Source organism: Marmota monax, unplaced genomic scaffold (assembly GCF_021218885.2).
Source record: "Marmota monax isolate L192 unplaced genomic scaffold, Marmota_monax_Labrador192_F-V1.1 WCK01_AAM20220418_F8-fsc01456, whole genome shotgun sequence".
NCBI lineage: Eukaryota > Metazoa > Chordata > Mammalia > Rodentia > Sciuridae > Marmota > Marmota monax.
Genome location: NW_026693622.1, coordinates 43,079 through 65,324, shown reverse-complemented (window position 1 = coordinate 65,324; position 22,246 = coordinate 43,079). Strand labels below are relative to the sequence as shown.

Sequence of the window (22,246 nt, the reverse complement as noted above, 5' to 3'; positions counted from 1 at the left end):
AATAAAAGAAATGAAAATTTAGAAATCCCAACATCTTAGTGTAGAATGAAGAAACTATCTTCACTGAGGTCGTCAAAATAGTTGATTGGACTCAGTGGTCACTGTCTATGCCCTAGGGTCTTTCTTTCCATTTCTTCTTGAGTTAAATACTGAAATTACAGAGCAAGGGGTGGGAGGTGTTAAGACCATTCTGTCTTTGTGTTGCTCTCTGAGTTGCCAGTTGGAATGGCTTGAGAATGAAGACTCAGCTTCCCTTCGCAACAGTATGAGGTGGAAGGAATTATTCAGTAATGTCAGTACTATTTTCTTCATTCACCCCAGTTTGGTACACTGGTACACAGTTGGGGTACTCAGTTTGCGTATGCTCAGGGTACCACTTCTACAGCACTCTGTGAGAGGAGTTCCAGCAAGTGAAGCTTAAGTCTAATCAGACCTAATGGGATTTGTTAGTGGTGCCACCTTGGGAGGGATTAGATTGACTAAGACCTAGGGTAGACAGCAGTTCATTTCTGATGTGTGTCTGGTCCTCAGGAGACTCCCTAAAAAACCATTTGTGGAGAAGAGGGGCCAATCCTCCACTGAATGCTGCCCATAAGTACAGCATTCATGGGTTTAGCCCCTGAGGTGTTCACCCTGCCAGCTCAGAATCCCAGCCCACTTCAGCTGGTCACATGAGCCACGAGACACAAACTACAAATGAGTTGTGCTCCCCTTTGTCCTTCTTACTTCAATCAAACAGGGTGAAGTCCACTCTGCCTATTTCACTCAATTGGCCACTCCTTGGTCACTCCATGGGTGTCAGCCAAAATATCACAGCTGTGGTCTTATTTTTTCCCCAAATATCCTAAGATCCCCAGTCACCAGTGCAGTGATCTCACCCAGAGATGACTTCTGCTTCAGTTTCCAGAGGCCAGCTGAGATACAGCACACACTGAACTCTCTGCATCAGCTAAGATCAGGCAGCATTTTTATCATTTCAGGCTTCTCTGAATCCAAACTCTATTCCTCCACTCTCTGTTTGTGGTGAATTAGCACCAGAGGCACACATAAGGCAGCCAGGTCATCACTGATGTAGTCCCTCATTTTTGCTTATTGTACCAAAATTTCTGAGTGTTAAAGCCACTCTGAGTGTCTAATATGAAATGTTAGTGACATCCCTCCTTCTCAGACCCTGCTGAGAATCTGTACACCATTACTTTGGTCCTGAGGCACATCACAGCCTGGAATGCAGCTTTCTTCCATTCCACCATCTTCCATCTCTTAGTCTACACTCCATCTATGTCATTTATATTAGGTGGCCATTGACATGGGTCCCCGGCCACCAAGCTGTGCACTAAGACCCATGGTCCCTCCAGAGAAGTTGCAGCCTATCAGTGGAATGGAGAAACAGTGGTAGAATGGCAGCCCCAGGTGGGTTGGACACCATTGGTGAATGCGGGCATGAGACACAGTGGGCCATCCCTGTAGGAGAGCCAAGGCTCTCTATCATCTCAGCAACAACCAACTCCAACTGGCCCAGTGCAGACCCCTGCTTTAGGCATGGCTGCAGCTAGAGAATATCAACACCCCCTGCACAACCCATGAGCCTATGGTATTCACTATCTCAACCTCTTGCCAGGAGAGGAGGCCAAGAAAAAATGGAAGTAAGAATAATGTGAATGGGATTTAGGGCTAAGCAATAGCATTTGTAATTTTCCTAACCCTAGTTACCATAAGTTTAGAAGAACAGAATTAGTATTTTGTTCAAACCTAATTGCATAAGATTGGGACAATAGCATTGACCTAAGTGCTGTGCACTCCCCTACACTCGCACAGGGGGATAGAAAACCTCGCACTGGTTCCCCTCTCACAGGTGAAGAGTATCATTCTTGTTTCTACTCTTCAATAAATTCTATTCTTACCCTCACTCATCTTGTCTGTGGATTTTATTTTTCAATTCAGAAGATAAGAATAAAGAAAGTGGTAGAAATGGACAGTGTGGGGCTGGGGTCTGCTGCAGCATGGGAGGGCATGGCCCACCCTTAAGAAGTGCAACACTTTTTAGCTTAGAGTGCTGCAATTTGTGCAGACCTCATCTGCCAGAAGAAGTGTAAACATTCCAGTTTCACTGTCACAGCAATAGAAAGCTGATTAAGGCAGAAAATAAGAATGCAAGTGGAATACAGAAAAATACCCATATCTCACTCCATCAATCCTCCCTTCCATCCCCAGCCTCTCCCTACCAGAGTTCAAGTTCTATGAGAGTGAGTCCATCAGATAAATTCCACTGAGTAGTTCATCATTTTGGGACCGTCTGAAGACCACAGGCCAGTCATGTATGAGATGAACTGGCAAATGGCTGGTGGCAATTCATCTTCAGCACTGAGGCTCTCAGGCACAAGGAGTCAACTAAACCAAGGACCTGGAGGAACAAGAACAAAGATCAGAATCTGCAGGAGGAGTCAGGGGGAGGGAATGTACATTCTACAGTTTCTTTCTATGTATTGTGAAGTGACACTTCAGAGAAGTGGTACCATAAATAGTCACCAAAGAGTAGAGTGCAAGTGTCCACACAAGAACAGGTTCAGTGGTCTCCATAGCTAATTTCACACCCAAGATAATACTGTGTTAGGAAATGATCCACTGTTTAGTGCAACTACATCAAATCCTACAGAATGCAGTCTCCATAGCTGTTCCACAGTCGTCATGGACCTGTGAGCATGGCATCTGATTTTGACCTTGCATTTGATTGGGCATGATATAGTGCTTCTTGCCTATCCACCTAGCAAAGATTCAGAGAAGTATTCAAGTTCAGGTAGTAGGAATGCAATGAGACCTGCCATCTTCTTTACCATTCTTTGATAAATATTTATATATGGCACCACTACTCTGGATTATTAGGGAAGCATCAAACACACAGAGAATGTATGCAGTAATTCCACCTCTGGTGGATCACGAAAAAATTAATCAGAGGTACTGACAAATGATGATGTACTTAAGTGTTCACTGCAGGTTTATTACAATGACTCCCAATTGAAAGTCACTTAAATCCCTTCCAGAAAGGTCTGTCCAGATTCAGCCATCCTTCAGACAGTCCTAAGGGGCTGCTTCCTAGCCACTGCCTCTGGTTGATGCCACCCTATTTGTGTAGCCTTCACTACTCCCTTGCCCTGTTCACAAGCCTTTCCGGCCTGTGCCACCCCTCTTCCCCCACGTTTCTTCCTCTGCCTTCATCCTCTCAACATCTCCTCCCTCTTCTCTTTCCCTTCACACATTGGTCCACCCTGTACTCTCCATCTCTCCCCACCAACACTGCTCTATCAGTCCCTTCCCTGCTCCCGAGACCACTCCCCCACCCCTCCCTCTTTCATTATCCCTTCTTTCTCTACAGTGCTTCTATTCTCCAACCCAGACAGAGTCTTATCTCTCTAGCCATGCATGGAACAACTTGAACACCTCCTAATCCACTGATTCCTCCAGCAGATGCTCTGCTCTTGAGGACAAAACCCAAAGCCCTTTCTGTGTATCTGAGTTTTGACTAGTGGTAGACAGAAGAGGTGGTCAGCTGCTGACCCAGTGGGCCAAGGTCTGAAAATCCTTCAGCTTCATAGACATGTCTTAGGCTCCTAGGAACCATGCCAGAAGCTGCCCAGTGGGTTTCTCAAGCCACACATTCACTGCCTAAGTTGGGAACACTGGCAGCTGGAAACCTGCAACTTGCCTTGGAAAACATCTCCTTCCAGCCAGCCCTCCATTCAGAGAGGTTTCTGTCTCCTTCCATAAATCCTCCCTCTGCCCCCCAGGTTATCTGACCAACTGTTCAGCACACCTTGGAAACTCAGGATGGCTGAACTTTCCATTCCTCAATCAGGCCTCTAGAGGAACTACCCCACCCCAGTGCACTAACGGGAAGAAATAAAATCACCAATGGAAGACCAGAGTCCTTGCTTGAAACAGTCAGAAAACTGAGCAACAGATAAGTAATACCTAAGCTATTCTGAGGAAATCCCCACCATCACTCTAGGACTCCCATCATAGCCTTCTTTGCAGGTCTTCCTGATGCTATAATGGTGAGGGCACCTTTGGTCCTTAGGTCTCTTGTAGATGAGTTCACCAGGTGCCAACGCTGTTGGGTCACACAGTGTCTACATTTCAGCCCCTCATGTACTCAGGGCCCTGGACCCCAAATCACTTTGAATCATTTGATGCTACTGGGAGACCTCACTGGGTCTGTGGATGTCTCACTATTCCCGTGCTATATTCTTAGATGCACATGACTACCCACAGCTCCAACAGAAGCATAAGCAGCCCTGATTCTGCAAGGGATGATGAGAAGGAACCACTAAGATGGCAGAAAGTGCCAAGTCAAGTCTAGTACACAAGCTAGGAATAAGAAAATATTGAAAACAGAACATTTATGAAATCTTCTAGGACAGTAGTAATCACCACATATCACTGGCCTAAAAATATTCTGTTGCCATAAATTAGCAGGTGTACAAACTTGATCCTTTGCACTTTAGTGGCTTGCGAACTCTTAAAAGTAGTGGCAGGCAAATTAAGAAGCTTCAAAAAGGAATTTGTGTCAAGTTAATTTAAGGGTGGGATGATGAGAGATTTACTGCCAAAAAATAGTGAAAAGTCTCAGGCATGGGCAAACTCCAACCACTTGGAGACCACAAGGATGCTTCTCCAGCACCTCCAACAAAAGTCCAACAATACTGACCACAAGTATTTTGGATAATTCATCAAAATTCTACATTGACTATTTGACACAGGTGTCAATATAAAGTTCAAGTCATTCTTTATATTTTAAAAACTCTGTGAAGTTAAGCCTAAAACCAAAAAAAAAAGTTATTTACACAAATGTGGTGCCCCAGCTCATTCCATCACCTGTCTCAGGACCACAGTGGTTCTTCTTCTATGCAACAGTGCTGTGTCACTAACATCAGTTATGTGATTGAACAGTGTGGATGGGCAGTCCAGGAATCTGCAAATATGCTGTGACACATATACAAACAAAATTGATACCTCTGTCTAAAGGTTTTTAACATACTTAGAAGATAAAAAAAGGAAAGCATGATTATCAAATATTTTAAAATAAAACTAATTATGAAAACAATATCTCAGGTCTTATCCATAGTACTGGCCAGTATAGACAAGAAACATGGAAAAAATCAAACTTTCATCTTCCCCTGGTATTTAGCCACCCAGAATGGTAGAGTATTAGATTTCCAATTTCATTACTCAGAGATACATGTGTTCAAAATAGAATTAAGTAATAAAGGTACAAAATTCCTATTTTGCAATTTTGTATTTGATAAGCATGGTCATAGTGGCTTAAACACTTGTTCAGTGACTTAACTTAGAACTTAAAGGCACCATCAGCCACTCATGGGCACTGAGCACTTGACATGTAGCTAGTGTGATGGAGAAGTGCAACTATTAATGTGCTTTAATTTAAACTTACACAGGCTCATGTTGCCATAGGCCACCCCATAGAAGTACATCTCTGAAGACAAGCGCCATCCCCCTTGCTTTGCCAAGGTCCTCAACTTTACTGCACAGCTGGGCTCCTGATCCTTTCTCAAGCCCTGCAGGAGAAGAATGCCTCTGCATGAAGCTCCTATGGAGCATTTCTGCTCCATAGAGGTTATGCAAGCAACACCCTCCGCTGGCACACTGCAACCTACATAAAGAGAAGACCAGGTTCTTTTTCTTCTTAGTTACCTCAGCTTCCAGCAGAAGGCCTATATTCATGATGGATTCTCATTGCAGTTTTGTGAACTGAAGTGAAATTGTTACAAGCACCTCATTAACTAGAGGAATTCAAGTTGAGTCCTCCAGGACTCTGGAACTCCATCCTTTGGCCCGACCTTTGTTTTGTTACACTCATCAAAGACATTTACACCTTATCAAAATCCAAGCTAGCAGCACAGCCTTTCTGCTACAGCTATTTCAAGGGTGCCTTATCCAATTGGCCACATGGTACCCATGGGACTTAAAAGTTCCAGCTCATTGGCTCACTTACCCTCCAACATCAGGCATCAGAACCATAGTTTCACTGTATCATGAACTTAAGAATGAGCCAAATGATCGCACTCACCATCACCAACATTTAAGTTCTTGAAAGCCAGCTAGGAAATAGCCCTCAGCAAGGTCCTGACCCAGGTGGAGATATCCAGGAATCCAGAGTCTCCGATGCTCACATGGTATGTTGTTGAATATTAACAAAAATCCAGTTGCTAGTTTATGCTTTTGGGGACTCTAGTATTTTAAAAATTTAACTCCATATATATATATATGAAAATATGTGGAGTTATCCATTTACTTGTTGGTGGGTTTTTTTTTCTTTGTAAAGACTACTTTCTTAAAAATGGGTAATTTTTCTATAATTCCACAAATACAAAGAATTATGACCTGGACATCAAGAAGCTGGGAAATTATCATGCATGGAAAATGACATTCTAGATTTCATCCATTTCAAAATAAAATTTCATTCTTTGGAGGCAATGGCAATGATAGTTAACAAAATAAAAATCCAGAAAGAAAAAAAAATTGAGTTGAACTTAAAAATATTCTTTTTTTCCCAAACCTAACAAATTCTAAAGATATCTGCAAAAATAAGATGACAAAAATTAAATACAGACATCAAACTTTTATATATAAAAGTGAAATCTAACAAATGCATTGTAAACAGTTTTCAATTTTGGATCTATGGACATATTCCATTGATATTGAGGTACACAATCACTTACAGTAATTATTTTGTCAGATCTCTTAAAATTGAGAATTCATACCCTATTGAAATCAAATGTATGATACATCAAGATCATTGTATTGTCTTGAGCAACTAATAAAAAATGTTGAAAATAAAAACTATGATAATAAATAAGAACATATTCAGCATTCTTGAGGCCACTAATTTTTAACAAGGTAGCACATGCATAAAATTTAATGAATAACTTGGCAAAATTATAAAGTTGGTCTGATCCACAATAGCAATGGGATATTTTAATGTATCTCAGTAAATAAAAAAGACAAAACTGTACAAATTACTTGAACAATTTCAATAAAATATTACTATGACACATGTACAGAAATCCTGCTTGAGGAAAGATTTCTCAATATTTTTAATCAGAGAATAAAACAGAACTAAAAATAAGCAGAATGGCCATATTAAACTGTGAGGAGTAGGAAAACACCCAGAATTTTCCATCCAGTCTCCTCAGATAGAAGCATTTGCAGTCACCATACGTGGTAGACAGTGCTCTACCACTGTGCTACACTCCCAGTCCCTCATCTAGTGGCTTTGTGTTGGCATCACTGTAGCTGCCATATAATAAGTAGCAGATTAACTGGCACTGAAAACATAGATATTCATTATACAAATAAGATCTTATACCAATTTAACTTGTAGGGGAAAATAACACAGTATTTTTGAGAATGACTGGCTAAAAACCTCAGGGTTTGTGAGAAAATTCTAACTGAGGGATATTTGATGTGGAACTGGTACAAAAATGTAGTAGTAGGAAACTTCACCTCTGAGAACAGGGAAACCAATCGTTTTTTGTTTAAGTTGTAGATGAACAAAATACCTTTATTTGTTTATTTCTATGTGGTACTGAGGATTGAACCCAGTGCCTCACATGTACAAGGCAAGTGCTCTACCACTGAGTGTCAATCTCAGCCCAAAACCAACTGATTTGAGGATGGTTTTCATTAGCAAGGCTACGAAGCAGAATAATGTGCTTGTAGCAAATGTTCACATTTAAATTTATTTTTTAGCTGACACATAAAAAATGGTTTACGGAGTACCTCATGACATTTCCATACATGTCAAAAATGCCCTGAATTTGAAATTGAGTAATCCTAGTAATGAATACAGTCTAATTCCATCTTAAAATTGGGAGCCATCTCATTATGAAGTCATGAAAAGTTAATTTCTGTTTTACTAAAAATTACTGTGATTTCTAAACTTGTGTGGAATTCCTGCCTGTGCCTTGAACTCACCCATGCCTTGTTTTCCCTGACCATATAACAACCCTCTCTAAAACCTTAGTGACACCTCATATATCGTGGCTCCCCCTGACCAAATAACAACCCTCTCTGAAACATCAGCAATGCTTCATGAATTCTAATGTTTGGATCTAAATATTTTCCCTACCATTACATATTAAGCCATGTAGATCTTTAACTTACTACCTGCCTTTGTATTATGGTTGTCAAAATCCTGTTATCTATAAGTTCTCAAGACACCCCCCAATGTATTCAAGATTAGTTCTGCAGCTTCAGTTAGCTATCATGAATTTGTTTTAACTACTCTACTGAAAATTAGTTTTAGATTCTCAAGTCAGAAGACCTTTAAGTTCTTTCCAATTTCCTGCCACTACAATTTATTCTCCAGTGAATTGTCTTTTCAGGTTTGTTTGTATGCAAAAGCCTCTATAAGTCTCATGTCTGGATAAGAAATAACAAGGCCCACTCCAGCCTTATGAGATCAGGCTACATTGGTCCTCACAGTAGTTGTACTAATTAATAGTCCCATGAATTTACTTAGTTTTTGCTAAACTGGTGGGGCCATAATAGGTTTTCATTGGGATTTTAACATATATTGTCTTGATATTAGTTATGTTGAGTGTCTTTCATGTTTATTAGATGTAAATTATCTGTACCCTCTTCTAACTATTCTATCAGAACATCTAATTGGGTATAGGAGTCTTGGTGTTGTTCTGCAAGGTTTTTCACTTAGTTTATCATCCCTTTTGATGTACATAAGTTTTTCAATATAGTAAAATTTATTAGATTTTTCTGTTTACTCAATAGTATCTAAGGAGCAATTAATCACAAGCATGGGGTTTTAAAAAGAAGGAAGCCAGGGTGGAAAATAGGCAAATAAGTGATACCATATCACAAGTATGATTGGAAAGATAAAGCAAGGCAAAGGGAATGACACACATTACACAGGATATGATGAAAAGTCCTCTCCAAGAATATTTTATTGAATTAATGTTTTAAATGAAGTGTGAATGAGTGCTTCATTGCTTTCAAAAAAGTCTTCCCCTCTCCAAGGTCATGAAGATAGCCTACGCTGTTGACTTCAAAATCTTCTGTCTTATGCAATTGGATCTCTTCCTGCAAATGTCTGTATATGATGCAAGGGAGAAATCTAGTACTTTTACCATTTTGAAATCAATGATCTGATCTCCACGGACTGACTAGTCCATCATTTTTCTACTTATCTGCAAGAGAACCTTCAGTGTATAACAAAATCCACATGTGCACATATGTAGTTTGTGACTGCCTTTGTACAGTGTCTTGACTTTATGTCACCTGGTGAGATGTTTTTTCTATCCTCAACACTATGTTTTATGTTTGCCTGCATTGACATTCATAACTATAATTCATTCATTATATTAAGACTATATGGAAAATCATTCATTTTCCTTCTGAAGAATATTCCACTCACCCCCAATACTGCCTTTTTATTTATTTATTTTTCTATTGTAAATGATATCACTAAGGCAATACTTGAAAGTCTTTTGGCACCCCCTTTCTCAAGGGCACCTCTCCAAGGGTGGAGACACTGGCTGAGAAGATGTGTGAATACACAACTTTGTGTGATGATGCCAAAGTTCTTTAAAATGGTTCTGAAACTCTCCAACATTTCAGGTTATGCTGACCTACATCCGTGTTGATGCCAGTTACTATCAATTCCCTAACTGTGGCAAATGGAGTAAAAATTAAATGGTGTTTCATGGTGAATTAGGAAATAGCACAGACTGCAGATGAGAGGAGTTCTTATTTAATTCCACAGGAAGAGGACTGGGCTGCTCTAGAAGACATACTGCAAACACTGTCTTAAATTTAGAAATCAGAACTCAGAGAATTGTTACATGGACATAAATTAATGCATTTGATTAAACAGAAAAGAAAGTCAGACTTTTTATGACAAAAGATAATTATTTTAACTATTTATTTTGAAAGTGAAAGCCAGCTTTTACCAACTAGGTTACATGGGTAAAAATACACTAATGGAACAAGGTAAATTGTACCCCAAGATTTTAGTGAAACACAAACATACACATAACACACATTATACACACAGAGAGCAATATAAAAAATAACTATGTTATGCTTGCAAAATAACATGAAATTAATAATTCCATTTTCTTTCCCATGTGAAAGAAAAGCAGGAATACTTATTTGTTGTGTTGGAATTTTTATTTTTTTAATCTTTGTAGCACTAATAATGCCTTTTTCATATACATTCCAAAAACCTGAAAAAAATATAAATGGCTGTAACAGGAGGATAATGAATTCTTTTGCAAGTTAGGTGGTTTCCAATTATTTTGTTCTTAAAAAATTCCACAAAGAATTTATTGAGTTGTCAACAGAAAAAATCATTAAACAGGATTTTTTGTTATAAACAGCAATGATTTTTGGTTCGCTGAATACAATGAGCTTTTTAATAACAAAAATTGTGAACATGAACACTGCAACTGATCTTGCAATTTTACTCAAAGGCAAAGTCTTCTTGTCAAAAGGACATCACCCAAAGGTGTGATCTAGAGTGGGGAAAATGGAGTAGAAATACAGTTCAGAGAAAAATGGACAATGTAAAATTATCAGTTATCAATGTTTTCATATGGTTTTTACATAGATTCTGATGGCAGATAGTTTATCTTTTACCATTAGATACACAAGAAACTGAGCAGAAAGGATCACTTCAAAACATAAATGTATGAAACATACCATAAAATTATACCTTTGAGACTATTCACACATTTAAGTAAATATAAATGAGAAAATAATAACATCACAAAGTAGCTACCATTTATCATATACCTGATCATTTAGTACCTAACACTTCCCTATGAAGCAGGTAACTTCAAGGACTGTTAGCAATGAGGATGCAGAGTTTACAAGGCTAAGCATTGCTACAGGCAGAGCCACTCAGCATGTGTCTGCTTGGCTTTCTCATCTTCAAATAGGGATAACAAAACTTGCTTTATAATTATTCCTCAAACATGTTTTCTGAATAAAAGCAAATAAAATTATAAACAATTGATAAGAAATGGAAAGTCACATGAAGTCATGAATTCAGATATAAGTGCTCAAACAATAGAAATAAGACTCTTTTTATAAAATACTCTCAAACACACACTGAGCTTAGTTTTTCCTCTCAGCAACCTGAGAGTCTACTGTCCACCACAAACATGAAGAAGCATATGTAATTCAGCTCATATGAATTTTTTAATCTGCAGTGGATGGCCAAGTACAAGCAAGGCACCCAGGTCTCCCTCAATCTGCATAGGCTTCACTAACAGCACCCTGAAGGGTGGATACAGCCTGTCACTCAACTTACTTCTTTGGAGGCTTCATTTTTTTTCACCTTTTCTTCAGTGTATTCATCCAAAATACTCACATGACATCCTAGTGCCAACAAAGTCCTGCAAAACAAAAGCAAACATTAGCTACAGGTGTCTTCCCTGGGTCCAGACAACCCAACCTAATGGCTGTGAAGGAGATAGTACTCCAACCTAAAAACACAGCATATGTCAGTTGCTTTAAAGCTAAACAAAACGTTTTTTTTATTTTCAATTTTTTACTTTTGAATAAAGTGCAAGATCCTAAATATTGAAATGGCACAAAAAGGAATAACTGGAAACATAAGTCTCCCCCTAGTTCCTTCTGTTTAGTGCCTTTTCCTTCTACAGAGGCATTGACTGCTGCTGGTTCTTGTACATTGTTGAACCCTGATGCAAAGAAAAGACTAACAACTCCATTTTTAAGTCAAATTAAAGAAAGCTTCTATTTGTGTACACAAAGAGAGCTGATCAGTGGCTGTCTCTCCCAACATGGGCTAGAGGTCAGCACCCCAGATTTAAGGAAAGAGGTTTTGTAGCACAACAAGTTGCAAAGGGGGGTGTCTTGAGAACTAACAGCTAACAGGATTTTGACAAGCATAACACAAAAGCAGATAGTAATTAATGATATAAATGGCTCAACATTTCAAGACAGAAAATAAATTCAGATCCCAACATCAGAATTTAAGAGGCACCACTAAATTTTCAGAGAGGTTTGTTAACTGCTCAGGAAAATCCAGGCATGGGTGAGTTCAATGCAAGGGAAGGCATTCCAAGCAAGTTTAAAACCTCAAAATATGGCCAGGCCAAATACAAAATCTAGTATTTACAGAAAATAGAAATATACTTTTTATAACTTTTGATGAGATGGCTCCCAAACTTAAGAGGGAATTAGGATGGGTTTATCACCATCAGCCTGGAGTCTACACATATTAAATAAAAATATGTGTCTGTGTGTGTGTGTGTGTCTGTGTGTGCATGCATGTGCACATGTATGCCATTGATGGTGTGCCTTTCCCACAAACAAGAAAATACAAGTTATTTCTCTATAACTTCCTCTTTTGACTTGAAAATACAACCTTCAGATTACTATCCTTTCACTTAAAGCTGGTTTATTTTTTTAACTCCCTGAAGTATTCCATAAGGTGGAAATGTCAAAATGCTTTTCTTTCTTATGTAAGAGCTTTTTATTAAAAAGCAAATCAGAACTGTAACACAACCTTAAATATTTGTAAATTAGGTCACAAAAGGGATGCAAAATTTTTGTGGTTTAATTATATATTCATACAGCTAAAGTCACATATAAAATCTTACACTAATACACAAGATTATTCCATGATTAAAAGTAGCCCAAATCTAATAACCTTAAGCTATGTTAGTAATCTCTTTTCCTCTTATCTTAATATTATTTCCAATATGAATTCCCTGACCAAATGGAATCTAAAAAATAAATCTAAAAAAATTGTTAAAGAATGACTTAACCTCTGCAAACTAAATGGTTGAATTACAAAAATTTCTGGGAAAATAAAGTCCTAAAGTACTAAGATTAAAATTACCATTATTGTACATGTATATTTTATCATGTGTTCATGATTCTCTTACTAATAAACTTTTTTAAGGAATTTTGCAAGAGTTGATCTAATTGACCTCCCTAATATGTGGCTTACATAAAGTTATTCAAACTTAATGTACGTTCATATTTATATTTAATTCACCAAAAATCTATTCTGCCAGAGGGAACAAAAATCTGGAGTGAAAGCATTTGGAGTTACTTACTAGTACTTACCAAGTCCTGCCCCATTTCTATTTTTTCTCAAGATTTTCTATCTTGAACACACACATGATCAGAACCCTTATCCTTCCAGGTAACAAGTGGGTTATTTCATGCAAAATAAATTTCATGCAAAATAAAGATTTAAACAAATCTTCCCAGTATGAGTCCATTTTATACTTTTAGTCCATCTTCCAATTGCCTAAAGACAAACCAGCAATCCTCTCTCATTATTAAATATCACACAGGACAAGCCCTAGCTAACAGAGTATCTTATTTTTGTTGAGTTTCAACAACTAGAGTCAGGTTACACTCAAAAGTGATTAGCTATTAAAATTACTTTTCCAAATGTGAAATCTTTTTTTTTCTCTTAGGGGAGGGGAAATTTTAGGCACAAGTGAGAGACAGGGTACATAAAGCTGTGCATTTAGTACGTGACTTTGTTCACTTTTTCACAACATGGTGGTTATTTTCTTATATATTTTACTAAGCCTATATAAGAAAAGATAGTGCTAAACCTATATATGAAAGCAAATTTGATAAAACATTCATTTTCAAGTCTCATAAATATATGCAGTTCTCATTATAAAGTCTCTACAATACATTTGCACATTTTCATAGACTAACATAATACACAAACTCATGGATGTCTCTTGCTATGCAGTTAATTTTGCCTAGATCTGCAATTATCTTCATAAATATTCAATAAAGCCACAAAAAAGTACTATAATTTTAGGAATTTATCCAAACTTTAAAGGAAAAAAATGAGCAGCAGAAATTCCATAAAACAGAAGGGAAACCAATCCCTTATTTTGTTTTTCTTTTTGTGTCACTTGTTTGAGAATCACTAGAAGCATACATGAGGTTTTCTATATATTGTTCAAGAACTTGGTTTTCTGATCTTAGCTTCAGATTTTCTTCTTTCACTGTAACTTCTCTTGCAGAGAAATCTTCAAGATCTTCAAGGCAAATATTAAATAACTTTGACAAGAAAGATTATGTATTGAAATTAGAGCTACAAAAATTCTGTAAGATGCTCTAAGAGGGGACAAGTTGTGGTGGGAAAATCCCTACCAAAGAAGTGACATAAGTAAAGACAGTGTAAGCAGGGAAGAGGCTGTTTGAACATTAGGCAGAGAACTTTCTAGTGAAGGGAAAGAGAACAGACAAGGCAGCAAAATGCAAACTTACTGGAGGAGGTCAAGGGGGCTGGAAGACAAAGAACAAGGGATGGTAAGGCCCTGCAGCTCCTGTGAAAATATGGGGTTCAAAAGCAATGAGAATCCAATGAAGGGCTTTAAGCAACCTGTGTGTGGGGTCACATATGTGCATGAGTAAATGTGAAATTCCATGTGCAGAATATAGAGAGAGGGTGGGAGGACCAGTTAGGAGACTCTGGGTAGTCTGGGTGACAGTCAGTCACTACATGGGGGTAGTGGGGAGAGGGGGACAGATTGTAGCTATTCTTGGAGTGATTAATGATGGGATGGACTCAGGGTTAAGACAAAAGGAGGTGTCCAGAATGACTCAGGGTTCCTGGCTGTGCAGCCAGATAACTGACTCAGGAGCTCATTTGATGAAGAGACTTCAGTGACACTGCTTCATCATACACTGAGGAACATGTCACCTGCAGGCTGGGATGGACACCTCCTCTTCTCATAGCAGGTGTCTGTTAAGGATCAACACTGGGGCACTTTGAGAAACTCTCCTCATGGCATGACCTGAACACCTGTGGAGAGTTTAGCTCAAGAAGAACAAAGGCCCCAGTTTAAGCATAAAGATTCACAATATTCAGGACTGGGAAGATTGCTGCCAGCAAGAGACCAAAAAAAAAAAAAAAAAAAGATACAGAAGAGGGAGCAGAGGGAGGACCACCTGCTCCTTTAGACAGGAATGATGACTTTCCATTACCTACTGTCTCTCCCCCTCTTCATCACTCTTCTCCACTGTCCTATTTCCCTCATTCCTCCCTCTCCTATGCCCACATATGTACCAATCCTACAAATGGCATTCAAGGAAAAATACATAGCCAGGAGAAAATCACCGACATCTATCTATATGTTAACTTCCCACGAAAGTATTCTACAAAAGTATGTTGTGTGTTGGTTAAACACCATTATAATAACAATTTCTGAACCATGACTTATTTATTCAGAAATTAAGACCTGGAATTTGAAAAGTATTTTATTAATTGAACATGACACCAGATACTAGAATTTGAGCCAGGTTGTCCACTCAAAGACACCTGGCTGCACACTCCAGTGACCTGTGCTATTCCCAAGTAGATGTTAGAACTTCATGTTCTTCTACAATAGGCAAATGACAGTTTGGGTGTAAAGTAAGTCGTCTGCTAATGATTTACATTACAGAAAGCCACAGAAAGAGTACCACATTATATTTACATTAAATTGCCCCTTTATCTAAAATGAGGGTTTGTCAATTCTCAGGATTCAATGAAAAAAGTTGTTAATCCCTCTGAGATATACTAAAAATCCAGCAAACAGAAACATGGATGGTGCTTGCTCTGCTGTACATAGGTGGAACTGAAGGCTTCAACATAATGCTGTCACTGAGCCCCCACATCAATGACAGGAAATAGAGACACTATTATCACACTGAACAAGGTGTTTTCTGTTTTTCTATTATTCATGTACTGAGTTGGCAAGGGCCCCAGCAGAGTAAATGAGAGAACAGTCTCTGGCACTGGGCGGCTTAGGGTCAAAGACTTGCTCCACCAAGGTGATCTTCCTGAAGTAACTCAGCTTCACTGATCCTACGAACTTTAAAGACAATTTGTCTCAAAAAATTAAAAGGGTTGAGGGAGTAGCTCAATGCAAGAGTACTGGATAAAACCCTCAGAACCCAAAACAAAACAAAACAAACACAAACAAACTACTAGAACAGACACAGTCTGTGCCTAATTTATTTCCCAAATTCTAGAATCTGAAACACTGTTTAAGTTTTATGTTCTGGGTCCTGGGTAAAATGGCTCCAATGAAAATAACTCCTTATCCTTAGCAAAATAGAAACCAAAAAAAACAAAAAACAATGTACTAGTTAAGTGACCTATTTGAATAAAACCAATTCTACAAGTCATCAAGGATGAAAGGGGCCAAAAGAAAAGTTACATAGTTTTCAAAATCATTTTCTGAACTTTTTACATAAATTTGAAAATATATTCATTTATTCTACCAGCACCAGTTTTAGCTTGGCAAAAAGGAGATAGTAAATTCAAGAGATCAACGGGTAGACAGCCAGTGAAGAGCAAAGTCACATTTGCAAGATGATTAATAAAAAACAAAACAAAACAAAAAAACAGCCCATCAGAGTTTTCCCAAAAGAAAAGACTACTGTGCAGACAGGCAGTCTCAGAGGACTCTATGAAATAGGGTGCTGTGACTCAGTATGCCTAGAAACAGGAAAGGCTGAATCCACACTTTCTAGCTACTGTCAGCACACAGATGTGAAAAGTGTGAAGTACAATGACACTTGTTTAACCCTTTTAACTCAGCACCTTTTAAACAGGTCAGATCAGTACTTCTCAAACCACCCATGACAAGGGACTAGTTTTAAATTTCCAGTTACATCATGGTCTGCATCTCTAATAAAATACAATAAAACTTCTAGAGTAATTAACATTTCAAAATGAATACATAAAGGATACATACCCACAATTTCAAGTTATTAGCTTAACAGGCATTAAATTTCTCCCTTAAACAGATATAAAATGTTTAATCCGTTAGTCTTAATATCTTAACTCATTTTGTCCCAGACCAGTCATCGCTTTTGACTGGTCTGGTTCCTGGTCTGCGTAGCACTGCATTGGATCACGAAATTCCCATGTTCTGTAACATCCATCAATACCTGTAGGATACCTTTTGGAAAATGCTGACCTAGAGCAAAAAGACACAACATAACAGGGTTAGAGTCAAATTCCCAGCAAATATCCATCCAATACACCAACACATTAATGGAAAGTTCTAGCTGGAATTCAGCTAACTTCATAACTGAGTTAAAGTAAAACATTTCTTTCTGGCTTTTTTTAGGTGAGACAGATTTGGAAAATGAAAAATTTGAGGCACTCAACTTTTTGAAGTTGTAATTGTGTGCCTGTTGAGGCATCTTGGGGAACTAACTCCACCAGACATGGGTGTTGTCTCTTAGTGTCATCATTAACCTGGGACATGACAGGAAATAAAATACTCTCAGGCATCAGATAAGCAATAATGCTTCAATGGGTGGCAAGTGGAGACCTAGAGCAAGAAGCAGCACTCAGGGCTATGCCAAGGGAAGCTGCCTCAGGATCCCTGGTCCACATCAGATCAAGTGTTAGTAGTAGGTTACCATCCTCCATGCTCCCTGCTCTCTACCCCTATCCATGCCTCAAGCTCCCATGGGTCTCTGCCATGCATACTCTTCGCCTGATGCCCACACTGCTGCTCACTCCACTCCTTCCAGCATTTGATCCGACCTTACTTTCTCCACGAGGTTCACCAGTCTTGCACACAGGGCAGTATGCCCACCCACCTTACTCCTTTAGATTTGTCCAAAATACTCAACACCTTTAACAGACAAGATCCTTATCTATTTGTTGGTTTCTGTCTCCCTGCACTTGGAAGAGAAGAACAAAAAAACAAGGATTTGCATCATTTGTTCTTTTTTAAAAAAATATTTGTAGGTCCGCTGAGCATTTGTGGCGGGCGCGCGCGCGTGCCGTCAGCGGTAGCGGGTCTTGAGTGGCAGGGGGTGGGGGGGGTATCCTCGGAGCGGGCGGAGGGGAGGGGGGAAAGGAGCTCAGGGTGAGAGTGAGCCGGACGCTCCAGGAGGCGAGGGGGGCAGGGGGAGCAGCGTCGCGGCCGCCGCCGCCTCCGCCTCCACCGCCTGGAACGAGGGGGTGGGGGACGGACGAGCCCCGATGCCGGGGGAGACGGAAGAGCCGAGACCCCCGAGCAGCAGGACCAGGAAGGGGGAGAGGCGGCGGCGGCCAAGGCGGCTCCAGAGGAGCCCCAACAACGGCCCCTTGAGGTGGCGGCGGCGGCGCCTGCGGGGACCACGAGCAGCCGCGTGCTGAGGGGAGGTCGGGACCGAGGCCGAGCCGCTGCGGCCGCCGCCGCCGCCGCCGCTGTGTCCCGCCGGAGGAAGGCCGAGTATCCCCGCCGGCGGAGGAGCAGCCCCAGCGCCAGGCCTCTCGACGCCCCAGGGCAGCAGTCCCAGGCCGCCAAGGCCCCGTCTCCAGTTCACGGCAAGAAGAGTCCGCGGCTCCTATGCGTAGAAAAATAACAACTGATAAAGATCCTAAGGAAGAGAAAGAGGAAGAAGACGAGTCTGCTCTCCCTCAGGAAGTTTCCGTTGCTGCATCTAGACCTAGCAGGGGCTGGCGCAGTAGTAGCAGGACATCTATCTCTCGCCTTCGAGATACAGAAAACACTCGAAGTTCTCGCTCCAAGACTGGGTCATTGCAGCTCATCTGCAAGTCAGAACCAATTACAGATCAGCTTGATTATGAAGTTGCAGAAGAACATCAGTCTCCTGGTGGCATTAGTAGTGATGAGGAAGAGGAGGAGGAAGAAGAGATGCTAATCAGTGAAGAAGAAATACCATTTAAAGATGATCCAAGAGACTAGACCTACAAACCTCACTTAGAAAGGGAAACCCCAAAGCCACGGAGAAAATCAGGGAAGGTGAAAGAAGAGAAAGAAAAGAAGGAAATTAAAGTGGAAGTAGAAGTGGAGATGAAAGAAGAAGAGAATGAAATTAGGGAAGATGAGGAACCTCCTAGGAAGAGAGGAAGAAGGCGAAAAGATGACAAAAGTCCACGTTTACCCAAAAGGAGGAAAAAACCTCCAATTCAATATGTCCGTTGTGAGATGGAAGGATGTGGAACTGTTCTTGCTCACCCTCGCTATTTGCAGCATCACATTAAATACCAGCATTTGCTGAAGAAGAAATATGTATGTCCCCATCCCTCCTGTGGACGACTCTTTAGGCTCCAGAAACAACTTCTGCGACATGCCAAACATCATACTGATCAAAGGGATTATATCTGTGAGTATTGTGCTCTGGCCTTCAAGAGTTCCCACAATCTGGCAGTGCACAGGATGATTCACACTGGCGAGAAGCCATTACAATGTGAGATCTGTGGATTTACTTGTCGACAAAAGGCATCCCTTAATTGGCACATGAAGAAGCATGATGCAGACTCCTTCTACCAGTTTTCTTGCAATATCTGTGGCAAAAAATTTGAGAAGAAGGACAGCGTAGTGGCACACAAAGCAAAAAGCCACCCTGAGGTGCTGATTGCAGAAGCTCTGGCTGCCAATGCAGGCGCCCTCATCACCAGCACAGATATCCTGGGCACTAACCCAGAGTCCCTGACACAACCTGCAGATGGTCAGGGTCTTCCTCTTCTTCCTGAGCCCTTGGGAAATTCAACTTCTGGAGAGTGCCTGCTGCTAGAAGCTGAAGGGATGTCAAAGTCGTACTGCAGTGGGACAGAACGGGTGAGCCTGATGGCTGATGGAAAGATCTTTGTGGGAAGTGGCAGCAGTGGGGGCACTGAAGGGCTGGTCATGAACTCGGATATTCCCGGTGCTACCACAGAGGTTCTGATTGAAGATTCAGACTCTACTGGACCTTAGTGGAAAGGAAGACTTTGGACACTGGGACAGTTCAGACTTTGTATTTAAAAGATAAAAAGGAAAAAAAAAATTTAAAGCATTTAAAATCTAGTAAAATAACTGAAGGGCCTGCTCTTTCCATTGTGGATCACAGCACACACAAACCCCATCCCAAGAGCTCCCTCTGTTCTCCCTCTTATAAAATTGATGTTGCCTTTAACAGAAAGGTAGACAAAAAGCAGCAGCAGCTCTAAAAGTGAGGGTTAATCCTCATACTCGGTTCCAGCCAGCAGCAGACTTCTGCTCAATTGGCAGATCCCCTTTCCAACCCATAACTCCGATGTGCTCTGGATCAGCTTTTGACTCAATAGTATACTACTGTCCTTTCAATCCTATCTTCTCCTCCACTGCTGCCCTATGGTTCTGGCTTCTACCCACTGCAACACACTTATCCTCAAATACTATATAATTCTAATCTCTGGAGGCTGGCAGCTTGAATTGGCACTTTAGGGCCCCTTAACAGGATGTGCTGTTAAAACAGCACATGTTTCTCACCCCTCTTTCTCCATTCCCCACTGGGTTTTGGAAAGGAAGGATACATGTGGACCACCTCCCTCCTCTTTGATCCCAGCACCTCATTCCCCCTCCCAAACCTTCATATGGCTCTTAATGGTGCTTATTTGCTTGGAAGCAGGCTCCCAAGAGGGAGGGGGCTGCCCTCTACACAGTCTTTTTGACTGTAAGATAGGGCTGTGTATTAGTGAGACAGTGAGAAAAGTCCCAGGCTAATGGCAGAAATTTGCACTTTGAACATGTGTGTTTTTGTGTTGTGGAACCTGAGATTCCTTATTTATTAATGGAAAGTCTGATTTTTTTTGGGGGGAGGGTCTTCGTTGCTATATTTTGTGGGGCTGGGAGAGATTAGATTATTCTGACATGGGATCCTTTCCACAAGAGGTACTTTGAAGGCAAGGTATAGGGTTGAAAAGCACAGCCAGCCTCTAAAATCATAGCTCTCCAGTGGCCTTTAAAGAAAGCTGGTTCTCAGCACTAACAAAATCACTACAATAGCCTAGTTCTTTTTTTTGGAAGCCTTCTTAGGGAAGGATAATGGGTTTGTGGTAACCAATGTGCTCTTTGAGATTTTAAGAGCATTGAGATTTAAGGAAATTTGAGGGGATGAGGATGGTTGTTCAGGTCTGAATTACAGATATGAGATTTTTTTTTTCTTGTGAATTTCCTTTTGTCTCTATCATTTCCTTTTATGTATCACCCTTCTTGCCTGTTGGTTGTTTTGGTTTGTTTTTTTGTTGTTGTTTTTGTTTTTTGCTTTGCTTTATCATTGGTTTGCGGCAGCTCCCTATTAGACACTGTTAGAGAAAGAACAAAGTGTAAGAGTCCTAAGTAAGTCAAAGAAAACTGCTGATTTGTTTCTCTTTTAGTAACACCTCAGAAAAGACTTCAGTAGACAAAGTTAGGCTATATGATAATGGCTTTGGCTTTCACCTGAAGTTCTGGGAATTACCACTTCCCTTCAGATAGATTTTCATGGGGTGTGGATTGCTTATTACTATACATGGGCGTTTTTGTACAAGCTTGTAACTCTCAAAAGACTAAAAACTTATTTTGACTGATTTTTAGAGTCTTAGAAGGGCAATTCCTATCCTATGTACCTCAGAAGCCAGAACTGAAAACTTACCCTATTTGTTTATTGTCAGAAATGTGTGATGGCTGTTGGAAAGAATGAAGTTTTGCTGAGAACAAAATAAGGAACAACTTGTTTTTCACAAACACTAAAACTACCAAATTTGTCAGTTTTCTCTTTGATTTATTTTTTCCAAAAGGGGGGTAACAATGTCATCTCTGAAAGAGGCTTACTGTACACCCACTAGTGTCGGTGGTTGGGATGCCAAGGAATAGGGAGTGAGACACCTATAGTAAATAGTCTTAAATGCACTATTGTTTCAGAGTGTTGCAGATCTGCCATCTCTCCAATGTGAGGGTAGAACATGGAATACGGATAGAAGGAATACAGAAAAGATAGAAGGGATGCAGAATATGCTTTCCTGCCCACAGCGAGGGGTTTGCAGTTTTAATTTGGTATATTGATTAGATTTGAAAATACTAAGATGGATTGAGTGGGTCTACAACAAAGTTCCGTTTTATACTGTTTCACTAACTAGCATCTATATCCCACACTTACCTTTTTGTCTTTGTCACACCTAGACTTTGTCTTCATGAACTTCACTTGCACTGGTTAGTCATCAGATATTTTATCCACCTATACAAAAGCAAATTGCATTAAGGGGGGGAACGGCACTTCTCTGGGATGGGGGAATATGTTCTCCTTTGTATCACACTCCCCTCCCCATAAAAAGCAACTAGTTAGTTCCAATTGGAAACTCCTATACTTCCCCTTTGTTGGGGTGGGAGTCCTCTTTCACAGCTACCATTTGCTGACAATAAATTATTGTAGCAGTTTGCAATAAACTTTAAAATATTTTTCATGGAGT

General features: G+C 40.1%; 1 protein-coding gene and 1 pseudogene across 1 annotated transcript; one reads left to right on the top strand and one right to left on the bottom strand.

The window, feature by feature from the left end:
* Positions 1 to 10,208: 10,208 nt before the first annotated feature.
* On the bottom strand, positions 10,209 to 14,106 carry LOC124103191 (short coiled-coil protein B-like; the record flags this gene model as incomplete). Its single annotated transcript, XM_046459701.2, has 3 exons — positions 10,209 to 10,544; positions 11,345 to 11,429; positions 13,132 to 14,106. A coding segment is annotated over one exon (183 nt), but the record flags the coding sequence as incomplete, so codon positions are not given.
* Positions 14,107 to 18,016: 3,910 nt separating this feature from the next.
* On the top strand, positions 18,017 to 21,547 carry LOC124103192 (E3 ubiquitin-protein ligase ZFP91-like; annotated as a pseudogene).
* Positions 21,548 to 22,246: the final 699 nt, after the last annotated feature.